The sequence below is a fragment of the Centruroides sculpturatus genome, unplaced genomic scaffold, assembly GCF_000671375.1.
Source record: "Centruroides sculpturatus isolate CEXI.00-Female unplaced genomic scaffold, Cexi_2.0 scaffold799, whole genome shotgun sequence".
In the NCBI taxonomy this organism is placed as follows: Eukaryota; Metazoa; Arthropoda; class Arachnida; order Scorpiones; family Buthidae; genus Centruroides; species Centruroides sculpturatus.
Window position 1 is genome coordinate 265,988 of NW_019384961.1, and position 15,003 is coordinate 280,990.

A 15,003-nucleotide genomic window follows, 5' to 3' on the forward strand; every position below is an offset into this window, starting at 1 on the left:
ATAAGTAATGTAAAATGATTATCATCAATAAAACAAATCAAACAATTTTCAATCCTATGACATTCTTCAAATTTTTACAAACAGAAAATTTTTAAAAATTGATTTATTATTATGAATATTTTTTAGTTAAAGTGAGAAAGAAATTATTATTCCAAAGTACTGAATTCTATTTTGGAATAATAATTCTTTAATAATTGGATTTCATGATTCTTAAAAAAATCTAGAATTTTATGTATTTTTTATGATTAGTAAAAAAAATACTTTTATTATACAATAAAACCTGTTGAATTGGATTGCAACAATACTGTCCAGACATTTTTAATTTTTTGCAGCTTCCTGTTTTGTAAAGGACTATGATTTTTATTAGTGCAGAAAAAGAGAAAACCTGAAGAGAGATTATAACTTATGTTGAAAGAGAAGCAATTCTAAATATAAGTGTTTTGTTTTAAAAATATGCGGTGTAATAAAAAAAAAAAGAAAACAGATTTGGTCTGTAAAGATTTTGATAATGAACTAATTTAAATCTGGTTGCAATCCCCTTCAAATTGCTTTATAAATGTAAGTTATACTAATTTTGCTGCTTCTGCCAAGCCTCAAATGCTTCTTGGAAGTCATTGTCTCAAATTCCAAAACATCTGTTGTGATTTGGACTGGATCTTGATTGTATCAAAACACCTTCTCCTTGAGCTTCAATTTCATCTGGAGAACAAAAAGACATCACACGCGGCCAGTGGTGATATTCAGCGGGTTCGCACAGGTTCGGCCGAACCCGTTGTTAACATTTTCAAAGTTTTCCGAACCTTGTTAAACACATGTAACATTTCTCAGTGGTTTTGTTTCTTTTTAAAAATATATTAAAATATATGTATTATACTCTGTAACACTAATAAACTAGAGCCCTACACCATGTTCGCCTTGATGCGACCTCCCTCGACTGTTTCAATCTCGACTGAAATGAGGTTCAGTAGTGGTCGACTCAAGAGAGTTCTTGAAACTAGATGCAGTCATAAGAGAGATCCCAAAATCCCACGCGTGCGAGAAAATACAAGATGGCTGCGGAACACGTGTTGTAATAAAATATGTACAAAATAAACTATTTTGAACACACTTTATTATTATTTATAAAAAAAAATTAGTTCTGGCATAAAAAATGTTAAATTTTGACTTATTTTTTCGAACGCATCTTTATTTATATGGGTATCTTAAGGTCAGTTTTTGTGCTAATGTTGCTAATGCACCGTTTGAGCGAAAAAAAATTGTTAAGGAAAAAGTTTCTGTTAGCGAACCCTTTGTTAAATATTTCGAATATCACCACTGCATGCGGCTAAATTTAGCATGTAAGGGTAGGGTAGGACTGTTGTGTTGTTTCTTGCCAAAAACACTTTGATGGCTGTGTGTCTGCGAGTGTTCTCATGATGGCATAAGGTTTGGTTGCACCACAGTTTCCATCTTTTACAACAATTGTCTTTATGCACTCACTCTAAAATGTTGCAGTAAAAGACTGACTTCACTGTCTGATCAAGAGGAACAAATTCCCAGTAAAAAACACACTTATAGTAGAAAAAAAGATCAAATATGCTGTCATGCTCCTGACTTGCCTTGCTTTCTTGGGTCTTGGAGATTGATTGTGATCTCTTTTATAGTTTCATTTCCATAGCCCTCCAGAAGCATTTCAAAGGTCTCTGTGGCAGATTTCCTAAGTTCTTAATGCAAAATTTAACATTTGTTCTTTGCTCAGTTTTAAAGTTTATTCTCAAATCACAGCACAATGCTAACAGTTACGAAGTTGCATGTAGCAAGTGTTCTATCTTAAAAAACTCAATGCCACTTGGTAGACTAATGATGAAATGAGATCCTTGATGGTAAAAGACTTTTCACTATTGCTAAATAGTAGGAACAGTCCAGTTTTTTACCATACCCCATATGTTCACAACACTAAATATATATTTTATGTGCAGTGGGTAAAAAAATCTGTAAAAGCTTGTTAACAAGTGCTTAATAATTAGCATTAGTCTAACTTGATAGTTAAATAAAAATTAAGTTCTGTCTTATATTAATCTACAAAAATAATTGTAATTAGAATTAATTTTTGTTATTCTTCATGTCAGAAAAACAGTACTGAATTTGGCCAATTATAAGAACTTTGCCAAGTGGCATTTTTTGCTTCTTATTTGTCTTTCTAAAGATAAGCACACTCTTGTATGGATGGATGGATGGGATGGCTGAGCAGATGGAGCAAGCAGAATTGCATTAATGTGCACACACTTGGTTATATTATAGTGACAGATTGTGTGTAATTTAGAGCAAAAGAAAGAATGAAAGTATGCTGGCATACTTAGTGAATTTGCACAAAATATACAATGTGAATGTGTTTTAGTTGAAGCTGATACATCATACCATCTGAACCTTACAGAGGAAAAACAAATGAACCAACAATGATAAAATATACAGTCGACCCCCCATAACACTGTTGATAATTCCGTTTTATAAGAATTCCATATTGTGCGAGTCACTTAGATTTTAAATACATGAGCCGTTCACAGCCTGGCACACGTACAGTAGACCCCCCTATAACGCTTAGATACGTTCCACGCTAATCGAATGTTACGTTGTAGGAATGATTAAATACATGAGCCAATCGCAGCCCGATAGGTGTGAACTTTACGGACTAAGGCTGTTTGAAAGGTTTTCTTCTATAAAATTAACCGATTCTAGACTAATTCCACTCAACATTTCCAAAACACGTATAATTTTTTGGGACTAATCTGTATAAACTATGCTATAAACAAAAAATTATAGGATTACTTACCGAGTGTGTACCGTTCGACTACGCTGTTGCTCAAAGCTTGTTTTCGTCGCGGAACAGCACACGAAACGGTGGCCGCGATTTCTGATAACGAATTTTTTGCAGAAAAATAATTTGACCTTTGGAGACATCATTAATATAAATAATTTTTATGGCCGTTGAATAAGAAGTGTTTCTTTCACAAGAAATGTATAAAATTAGTGCTGTATTAGACTTACGGTACCTAATTTACATACTGTACAGACGATAATAAACTCAACTTACTAGCCTAAAATCTCCGTAGCGTGTTGCCAGGCGGCAGAAAGCATATATATAATTATAATAAAGTTACAATAAATTAAGTTAATATATAATTATATATACAGTACCTAATTTATATATAATTAATATATAATTATATGTACAGTACCTAATTTATATATAATACTAAACAGACGATAGCAAACTCAATTTAGCCGCTCCGTAGCGTGGCGCAGGGTCGGAGGAAAGTAGTTCGGCTGCTCATCCACTATTGGTCCAGATTCTATCAATCTTGTCGCGAAACGAGTCGGCAACGACGTTTTAGGAGGTCCTTTATACGTATGTTGCTACAATTTTTTCGCTATGTTATAGGAATTTCCGTTATAGGAACGCACATTATAGGGGGGTCAACTGTATTTGTAAAATCTAAGTGACTCGTACAACACGAAATTCATATAAAACAGAATTATCAACAGCGTTATAGGGGGTCGACTGTATTATAGATTCTCTAGCAGAATTATGGAACAAATCACCCAATAAGATACAGAGGTTAACACAACTTAAAGTTGTTGTGTGGTTTGTAGGCTGTTAAGGACTATTCAATAAACTTTGTCAAATCAAGAAATAAAAATATAATTAAAATAAAAAATGGAATTTTGACATGAGTCAAAAAATACAGTTCTTTATAGTTCCAGTTCTTTACAATCTGTAAAGAACTGGAACTATAAAGAACTTATAAAGATTGTAAAGAACTGGAAACAAATATCTTATCTATTCTTGGATGTTAAAAAAAGTCTGTATATTAATTGAAACAAGATTTGAGTCTGTATGACTTAGTTTGAGGAAACATTTGGAACTAAAAATATGATTCTGTTATCAAATTAAAGCTGTTATCCTGTAGGTGATGCTGAAGAGAGATTTGAGAAAGGTGAAATAGTTCAGGTGTGGCAGAAGGCAAAGGTTCATTTTAAGTCTATGGGACAAACATGTCAGACATGCATCCACCATCTAGCAATTTAGTTTTTTTTAATAACAATAAATAACCTTTACTTCTGGTGACAAAGAAGATATTTTTTTTTTAACTGTTAGAACAACTCATTGCTCATCTCTACTATGAATTTCTGCTTTTTTTGTTAGTTAAGCATTAATTAAGACTTTTTGAATTAGCTTTTTAATAGTATAAGTGTTTAAATTTATTAATATCTATTTAAATAATATAAAATAAAGAATACCTACAAACAAAATATCACAAAAATCAGTAAAAGGAAAAGGTTTTTATGGTGTTTGTATGTAGTTTTATTATAAACAACCAGTTTTTTTTTGCTATGGTGAATGTATTAAGAAGCATTTTTATTTTTGAACTAAACTACAGTAGAGCATCGATTATCCAACTCAATTGGGGACTCAGGTTGGTCGGATAACTGAAAAAATCGGATAACCGAAAAGAAGGAAAAAAATACATTATTATATATGGATATTAGTATATCCCATGCAATTAGTTTATTAGTATATCGCTATTAACCAACTTTGCGTTGAATTTTCATCGATGTTTAGCTTAACAAATTTTTTAAAAAATAATAATCGTCGCTATTGTATCGTTAAAAATTATTTTAAAATTATTTTATTGCTCACGAAACAAACAACCACTCATAATTAGAAAATTAAGTCTCGTTTAAATATAGGCCTCCCTTCAATGGTCGAGCCATTGATGCCAGCTAAAANTTAAATTATTTTATTGCTCACGAAACAAACAACCACTCATAATTAGAAAATTAAGTCTCGTTTAAATATAGGCCTCCCTTCAATGGTCGAGCCATTGATGCCAGCTAAAACATGCAAAAATTTAACAAAAATAATATTAAAGTAGCCAAGACATAGCCCAATATTGTAATGCCATATCTCTAGCGGACATTTGAAATTTGCCGACTAGAATGGTTGGTTAACCGATGTGATGGTTAACCGGGGGTCGGATAATCGATGCTCTACTGTATTTTAATTTTTTAGAATCTGTAATAAACACATGTACTTTTCAACACTAAAAAAGACAATAAAAGTTTTTTAATAAATTAGTTTTGTCAATATTGACTACAGTGCCATCTACCAACTTTAGCATCAATCTCTGTTTTTATTTTATCATTATTCCATGATGAGACCAAAATGTGATTCTAACCATCCAATTTGTTACTTAGTGCTGCCTGATAAAGTTTTTTTGACAAACCTACTAACAAAAAGAAGAGTAAACTTGAACATCTGACTGTTTGTAAGTCTAAGAGTTTTATTTGCAAAGCCCAGGACAAGAGGATTGTCATAGGACAAGCCACCACTACCATCATCATTAATCTGACAGCCAGATGGCTGAGCAGTCAAAGTGGCAGCCTATTGGGGGACCCAGGATTGTATCCAGATGGGTTAAAAAAACCCCATGAATTTTTCAGGTGGTGGTTCAACTGGGTAAGTTGGGTCCCATCCCTCTCCACCCAGCCACTCCATTGTAGGCTTGGTCAAACCCATTATGAGCTTGCTAAAAGAGGTCCTCTTAGTGCCCACAGGGTGAAAAGAGTTTAAAAAAACCTCACCATTAATCCAAAGCACCACCAATTGAAGTTATTCAGCCTTAAGATTGTTAAATTACTAACCTGAGATCCAGATGCAAAATTGAAAGATGTCATCAGGAGACAGGACCAGTGAGAGGACTTTCATGGTACTGTAGAACAGTAGATGCAATTCACCTGCAGAGAGACCTAGAAAACATTTACTATAGTGATGATTTTTGTGTAGAGTGCCAAATTTTAAATGAGCTCATTGATTGTGTTTTAATTCAATAAACTGTTGATTTTAATGTGTTCCTGCTAGTGAATGTTAAATAGAAGAATAGATGTTAACACGAATGATGTTAAAAATACATGGATGTTAACAAGAAGAAGAATGTTAAACATGGATGTTTAACATCCATGAATAATTAATGGTAGTGTGAGAATCCAGGGGCTGTTTTTCTATAATTTTTAACAAAAATATATGTTTTAGAAACTCTTCTTTATTCTGTCTGATTCCCACAGAGCTAAAAAAGGAAGAATATTGAATGTTGACTTAACTATCAACAAGCAACTAAAGAATTCATGTTTATAGTGTTCAAAGTGACAAAGTTCTTCCCCTCACATCAACTCTTGAAAATATCGAAAATATGTTAAAACAATCAATTGTTAAAGTGTGAGAAAATTGACTAAATGTCAATTTAACCTAGTCCACGGAGAGAATCTAGAAACAATTGAAAGAAATCCTAAACCTTCTAATCGATTTTGTTTAATTTCCTTTGACCTGTCGTTGCTGCCAAACAAAGAATCACCTGACCAAATTCCCACACCAGATGAGGATATAATGGCCAAACACTCATTCATCGAAGCAGACATCCCCAGAAGCTATAGAAAGTCTCATTTCATCTTGCCATATGATAGGCAGACATCTCTAGTAGCTATGATAGTCTTGGCTCATCCCACCATAATTATAGTCCAAAGGATTACCCTTATCATTTGTGTTAGTGATTTATGCAAGTATCACCTCCAATAATAATCTACTGTTGAACAACAGACATCATGGCAGGAGGTATGATAATTTTTCGATTGATGTAAACTTTCTCTCAGTCAAGTTAGAAACAAAGTTAGCATTTGTATATAGCCTAGGACATTGACCCCATTGATATCGGCTCATATATATATGCTTAGGAACACATACCACTATAATTGTATCCTATGCTTTATTTTGTATATTAAATTTATTAGTTTAGTTAAACTGGCATTGACTTTAAACACAAACACTGAACCAATTTACGGTGTGGAACGATCGACTAATCATAAAAATCAAACGTTTTCAAACCCGTTCTGGGCTCTTCATCAGGTTTTAGCTCGTAAAATTTGATTTGTCAATTGAATTTTACGAGCTAAAACCTGATGAAGAGCCCAGAAGGGGTTCGAAAACGTTTGTTTTTTATGATTAGTTGATCGTTCCACACCGTAAATTGGTTCAGTGTTTGTGTTGATATATAGGTGTGGTGAGTAGTGAGTTTTTGTCTGGCATTGACTTTATTTGGAGAACGGTCACCCTATTGGCAGATTCAATGCACCTTCCCACTTGTTAAAAACGGCCCTGTTACTCAACATTTGTTTACAATTTGTGAGTTAGGACGCATTAAATTCAATCCTAATTGGTGTCAGGTCCTGACATCAAAGGGATCTTGCAAATCCCAATGACAAGTAATAGATTATGGCATCCAGTGACAATGTGGGTTGGTAAAACCAACCCATCACCAATCAAAAGGGGTTTAGAGCTTGACTCTAATCCCCGGCTTCTCACAGTAGTAAATTATCTAATCTTAGAAGAGAATTCCATAAATCATCTAATACTTTATAGTTTATCACTACAGAAATTGAATCTGCCATGGTAAAAGAAATATACACAAATGACAGTGTTCCCTCAAAAAAAAGAAAAGAAAAAAAAAGAAAAGAAAAGAAAGAAGTGATTTTGGCTGATGTCAAGAGTTTTGACAGCTGGACATCTGGGTTAGTGACCTTGCCAATTTGAGATGGACAGGCAGAAATATTGTCTTCTTAAGAATGCAAGACAGATTCCTTTCCAAGTTTCCTCTATCTGCATTGCCTGCCTAGTGTGCACACATCCATAACTTATAATGCAGGAGATTTTTTTTCTTTTCATCCATTCACTTAAGTGTGCACTTACCCTAAAGGTGTGGAAACATTCCTAAAACATTTTTCTGTAATAATTTGATAATTTTTATTTGTGAAAACCATGAATATATCAAATTAATTTTAGTTTTAGTAATTATATTTTTGGGTTTTTAGAACATGAAATTTTTTTCTTCCAAAACTAGTATGTATTTTTTAAAATATTTCTGGCAATACCAGGAAATAAGTTAACTCTTTTACAAAGTTGAGGAGAAGCAATAGCATTGCATTGCCAAAGCTACTTTTTAAACAACAAAAGTACAATCTTAACAGAAACAAAATGATAGACTGTAACTCATTGCAATAAGTCATCCAGGATGTGAGCATGCAAGTTAGAGTAATTATGATTTAAAATTTAGCTTTAGTTACAGCAAAAAGTTCTGTTTTACTCAGCTTACATTGTGCACTCAGTAACTAAAACATCATTCATTTCTGCTTTAGACAGATTTTCAGTTTATAATAGTATTTTACATATTGAATCATTTCATTCTGTGATTTATTTTTGATTTACGTAGGTTTCTGCTATGAAGAGAGAGTGTTTTGGACAATTTTTATTGGTATAGGTTATAATTATTCATGCCAGATTCTGAAGTTTGCATTTTAACATGCTTAGTAATTAAATATATATATATTTTTTTTAAAAATTTAAGATCTGATTGATTTTAGATCTTTTTTGATTGATCTAAAATAAGTAAATATATTTACTTATTTTATATACAAATTGCAATCTAGTAATCAATTAAATTATATAAAATATAAATTAATACAGTATATAATGTTAGTAGAATACTTTCATGTTAATGCATAATACCACATACTGTTAAAGATATTTATATATATTTAGAGGACAGGCTAGAGCCATGGTTATGTAATTAAAAAGGCTTAAAAATAAATAATGTAAAAAATTAAATAAGTACAGTGGTGCCTCATACCTCAAATTTAATTCATTCCAGGAGGCCATTCAAACTCCAAATCATTTGAGGTCTGAATCAATTTTTTGCAATATAAATAATGGATAGTGAAATAATCCATCCCCAGACTTAAATAATATCCATTTCATTAAAATTAAAACAACAAATACATGTAATTTAAGCTAAAAATAACAATTAAATGCCATAAATAATAAATTAAAACATGGCTTTAAATGTTAAAACACAATTGGATTTAGCCCACATATCTCCTAATAAAAACTTTTTATTGAGTTATTTAGTCCAGGGATGTCCAACCTGCAGCCCAAGCCTACTGCACCCTACACACTTTTTAGATACATTTTCATTTATTTTGATAAAGTATGTCTTAAAAATTATTTTCATTTCACTGGATACACTTTGATGTCAATGATGTAATTGGTTCTAGAAAACCATTATGCATGTGGGGTAGTACATATTGTTGTGAATAATTCTTTTTGCATATGAAAAACATCAAAACCGCTGAAAGAAATAAGTTAAGTGATTCCCATTTAACTAACATTCTTAGAATTAAGACTAGTACTATAAATGCAGATATTGACAATATTATAAAAGGAAGAATGTCTAAAATGTGTTGCATTGAAAATTGCATTGAAAAATACAATGTCTAAAATTGCATTGAATTTACTTTTATTTTGTGGAAGTATAATGTTTTTTTTACTGACAATAATACAGTATTTTTTGTAATTATATATATTTGTTATTAAAATTTGATATTCACATTTTGAACTTTTTAAAAGCATACATTTATATAAAGTACATTACCTTTGAATATATATAAATTTCTAATTTGGCCCATTAGGAAAAAAAGGTTGAACAACCGTGATTTAGTCTTTTTCTCAGAATTTCTAGGGAAGCTTTAGTGCTGCAGGCTTTATGGATAAGCCACCACACATTTCCCTTTAAGCTTTTATGTCTCATATTATCAACAATGATTGATTATTTACTATTGTCAAAAACTGAATCTGAAATAGGATTTATCAATACTGAAAGCATCTACTAATATCTATCTTTTATAAATTAGTTTTTAAAAAGACTAAATATATTAAGAAATATTGAATACTATATTTCAAATTTTCTGATAAGTACATTTATAATTCTAATGTATTGATTCTGCATATAAAAGTTTAAATTGTACTTTTAAAATTTAATATATATATTTATATATATGTAGGTGGATCAAGAACAATTTGATAAGATACTGAATTTAATTGAATCGGGCAAAAAAGAAGGTGCCAAATTGGAATGTGGTGGAAATAAAACTGGAGAAAAAGGATATTTTGTACAGCCAACAGTATTCTCAAATGTAAAAGATAATATGCGTATTGCTAAAGAGGAAATTTTTGGTCCAGTCCAACAAATTTTAAAATTTAAAACCATGGAAGAAGTTTTAGAAAGAGCAAATGCTACTCATTATGGATTGGGATCTGGTGTCATAACAAAAAATATTGACACAGCATTAACATTTGCTCAAGGAATACAAGCAGGATCAGTCTGGTATAAAAATAAAACTTTATTTTGATACATATTTATTATTGTAAAAGCTTAAATCTATTTGCACTGATTTTACTACAAGAAAATTTCAAATTTATTTTTAGGGTAAATTGTTATGATGCCACTACCTCCCAAACTCCTTTTGGTGGCTTCAAAATGTCAGGATTTGGAAGAGAATTGTAAGTTTTACAATAAATTTTACATATAGAATTTTATATCAGAATTTTATTATAAAATAATTATTATGTAATGAATAAAATTTGTTACATGATTACTCATGATGATTAATTAATTAATTAATTAGACATCAATTAAGTTTCTCATCTTAAATACTAAAGGAATATTAAATATTGTTTAATATGTAAAAACTGAATTAGTTGATTTTTTATATTTTGAAACAGATAAAATAACTTTACATATATCTGAATGAAGATATCTTCTTTGAGTTAGGTTTAGTATTAATTTATAGAACTTCTTTTAATATCAGTTAAAAGCTGATCAAAGTTTCTTCTTTTCCCAATTTTAACAGTCTTATAATTTCACAAAAGACCATAACAAACCTTAATAAACCATCCTTTTATTTTCACTTACAGAGCTCTAGTAACATTTCTAGTGAGTTGTTTTTATATATAAAGTTCAATTTTTATAAGAAAAGTTTGTATTTAGTCCAAAAACTTTGAACTGTAGGATTCTAGAAGAAAAAGCAGGTAGAAATGAAAAAATGCCAAAGAAATCAAAAATTTTGGATTCTTCAAGGTGATTACAAAGTTAGTAGCTTGAAGCTGCATGGTTGTGGCAGTTAAAGCATCAACCTACCACTCGGGATTTAGAATTGAGTCTGGATGAGCAACTCTCCAGAAAAACTTCTTGGGTGGGATGGTCTCTCCCAGATAAGTTGAGTTTTGTCCTTCACTACCCAATTGTCCCATTGTGAATTTGGCCTGGCCAAACTACAATGTCTGTGGAAAATTGACCCACAAAAAAAAAAAAATAATAATAAACAAGCTATTTTTTACTCATGTGAAATATTATCCATATTTATAGTAAACTCTCTAAATATTTAGTTGCTTTATTTTTAAGATATCTTGTTTCATATAATAGTGGGTTTATTTGAAAAATGACATGAGAAAGTATTGATGCAAACAACACAATTTTGTAATTATGATTAAAGAGGTATTTGCAAAACAGGATATCAGTTTTAATTAGTAAATTGTATTTGCTAAATGTATGAAAGTTTTGACATATAGGTTTACATAGATAGTAACTAAACTAGACAAAAATATTTTATTTAGATTTTATTAAAAATATATAGATTTTTCATTGTCTGAAAGTATTGTAGATACCATTGTTCAATAAACAGAAAGCAATATATTTTAAAATTGGACTTGAAAATTTAGATTCAACTCTGACTCATCGAGTCTCAAAATAACTTATATATAGTTACCAAATTGTACCAAACGATATAACTATAATAACTAATATTTCAATGAATTATAGAATTAAATTAAATTAAATTATTATTAATTAATTTAATTAACACTAAATAATTTTATGTTAAATATCATATTATAGAAATTTTTAATTTTAAAATATTATTCTGTTAATAATAATTTATCTTAGTATGTTTGAAATGAAATCTGAACATATCATAAATTATCATCAGTTGAAATAATAAGGAACTTTCTTGGCTCCTTTCCTGATTTGATTGAAAATAGTTTATATATATATATTCCAATGCAGTTTTTAATTTGTATGGTTCTCTTGTTTAACTGCTATTTTCTCATAAGAGTAAAAAAATCAATTATTTTATATCAGTTTGACAAGTAGAATCTCTCAGATTGTACTTTATTTATGAGGGCAGTTTTTTTTTCAACCTCCAATGGTCCATATAACAAAGACAAGTGTAAATAACAAAATGAATTTATTACCAAAAGTTAGGTTACTTTTCGACATAATCATCATGAAGATTGAGGCATTTGTTATATCTGTGGATGAGCTTTGCAATCTCCTCTTCATGGAATGTTGCCACCAGTGACTTGAGATGGGCCTTAACATTGTTTTGAAGATCATCATTAGTCTCGAACCTTTGCTCTCCTAGCTACATTTTAGTTCAGGAAAGAGGTAGAAGTTGCTTGGTGCTAAATTAGGGCTATACACTGGGGGTTTAAAAAGTTCCAAGCTGGGTGGAAGTCTTCACACATTAGAGGTGTGTGAAGACTTCCACCTCTTCCCTGAATTGTGGCTAGGAGATCAGAGGTTCGAGACTAATGACAATCTTCAAAACAATGTTAATGCCCATCTCAAGTCACTGGTGGCAACATTCCATGAAGAGGAGATTGCAAAACGCATCCACAGATATAACAAATGCCTCAATCTTCATGGTGATTATGTTGTAAAGTAACCATGTTTGTACCTAACTTTAGGTAATAAATTGATTTTGTTATTTACACTTGTCTTTGTTTTATGGACCATTGGAGGTTGAAAAAACCACCCTCATATATATCAAAACATAAACTGAATTTGTTATGCATTTTAGATATTTATAGTATAATTTTATTATCGATTTAAGTTTGTAGCAAAAGAATAGAAATTTATGGAAAAAATTTAAAAGAATTTTATGAATAAATTTATTCTTTAATAAATTCAGGGTTCCTATGCACCTGGAAAGTGAGAAAAATCAGGGATATTCATTAGCATTTGGAAAAAGTCATAGAAAGTCATGGAATTTGTCTCCTTGGCTGCCTTGTTGATTTTTTTGCTGACAGTATAGGCTGACTAAATATAGCCGTCTGCAGGCAGCAAGAAATAATGTAGTGCAGTACAACTTATGAAAAGGGATACAGAGTATTTTCAGGACCAAAAATTTCATCCAAGCATACACAAAATTTTCCAAAAAATTTAAAGTACAAAATATGTTAAATTATAACATTTAAATTGAAATTATTTATCATTTTTCATTTTAAAAATTTTGATTGTGTAACAAAACAATTTGTGATTTTTTTCCAAGTTTATTAATATTTTATAAAGTTTAGGAAATTTATTAAGAGAGAAATTTAATAAATATATACTTTTGTACATGGTTTATACAGGATTTGATAATGAATAATAAATAAACAATTACAAAAACTTTTAACATATAAGCGTTAAATTAGACACCTATGTCACTAAATTGACGAGCGCTTTCGACGATATACACTTTCGTCTTCTTCAGGTCATTAGAACCTTTTTTTTTTTAATACAAAATTTTTAAAAACATTCCAATCTTAAATAGCAAATTTGGAATGATAGGAACGGTAGAATATAAACATATGTTATATGTTAAAAGTTTTTGTAATAAACGATTAGCGTGCTGTCCATTATCAAATTATAAATAAACAATTGTTTTAGATTTATGGTTGTGGATTAATAACAGAATAAACTACCACAATTTAATAAAACATTTTATTTTTAGCATTAATAATTCAGTAATTATAAAGCACTGTAGAAAAACTGGTAATAAATATACCAATCACATTACATCTTACACACTTTTCTAGCACTAGTTTAATCAAAACAAATGTTTTCAACCCCTGTTCAGAGGTATGTCTCAAGTTAAAAATGTATTAAAATACAAATTAAAGAAAAAAACTGAGTTCTAGTGGTAGACTATAACCACTCTAAAATGTTTGTTTTGATTAAACTACTGCTAGAAAAGTGTGTAAGGTATAGTATGATCAGCAATTATAAAAAATAACTAATTAAAAAGTTAGAGAAGCAATAGCATATGTGCATAGTAAATCAAACGCTGTTTTATTTTGTCAATGTGCCATATTTTTCTATTTTTTTTTTTTACCTCTTTCCGCCCTGTGGGCACTAAGAGGGCCTTTTATAGCAGGCCCATTATGGGTTCGGTCAGGCTCAAAATGAGGACAGGGCCTGACATATCCAAATGGACCACTCCCCCGAAAAATTCCTGGGGATTCCTTGACCTGTCCAGATTCGATCCCGGATCCCCCCAGAGCAGTAGGCTGCCACCTTGGCCATCCAGCCGTCCACTGTGCCATATTATAAGGGACATAAAGTTCAGGGAAAATCATGGAATTTAAAACAAAAATTTGAGTAGGAACTTTGTAAATTGTTAAAAATCATTAACAATGACTTTTTCCTCTTTAAAGAAGTTATTATTCAAACAACAGTATTTATTAAGTTTTTTTATATGACTACATAAATTATTTGTTCATTAGATTGATAAGAATATGTATAGTGTAAACTGAATTCCTATTTGTAAATTTTAAAATTTATCCATGTACAAATTTATTTCAGTTGCCTTATTGTGACAGTAATCTATTCAGATATGAAATAAATTTATTAAAAAGAAAGATCTAATTTTATGAAATTAAATAATATATTTTTATTTTAAAGGGGAGAAGATGGTTTGAAAGAATATGTCGAAGTGAAAACTGTAAGTTTTTCTAATTTAAAATTATATCATAAATTAGAGTAACCATGTATGGTCATGATGATCAATGTTTTTATTATTTAAATTGTTTAAATCAATAAGGGTTAAAAATATGTTTAAAAAATTTTTAAATTTTTATTACAAAAAATANTCCTATCTTTAAGGGGATGTAGAAAAAAACGTGTACAATTCTTGTACAATGTTAAAAAATTAACTGTTACTTTGACAGCATCATTTACAACTAAATTTAATGAATGAGAGAGATGCACGAGGTACAGAAAAAGCTCTAGAATTTATTTTCCTTAAATTTATGATTTATGT

General features: G+C 30.3%; 1 protein-coding gene across 1 annotated transcript in view; it reads left to right on the forward strand.

Annotated features, from left to right (window-relative positions):
* The window catches only part of LOC111632445 (retinal dehydrogenase 2-like), a 45,046-nt gene extending 30,319 nt beyond the window's left edge, over positions 1-14,727 (forward strand). The window contains exons 10-12 of the mRNA XM_023376862.1: positions 9,925-10,247; positions 10,349-10,423; positions 14,646-14,727. Coding sequence (XP_023232630.1) covers positions 9,925-10,247; positions 10,349-10,423; positions 14,646-14,727 — 480 coding nt within the window. The remainder of the gene's footprint in view (positions 1-9,924; positions 10,248-10,348; positions 10,424-14,645) is intronic.
* Positions 14,728-15,003: the final 276 nt, after the last annotated feature.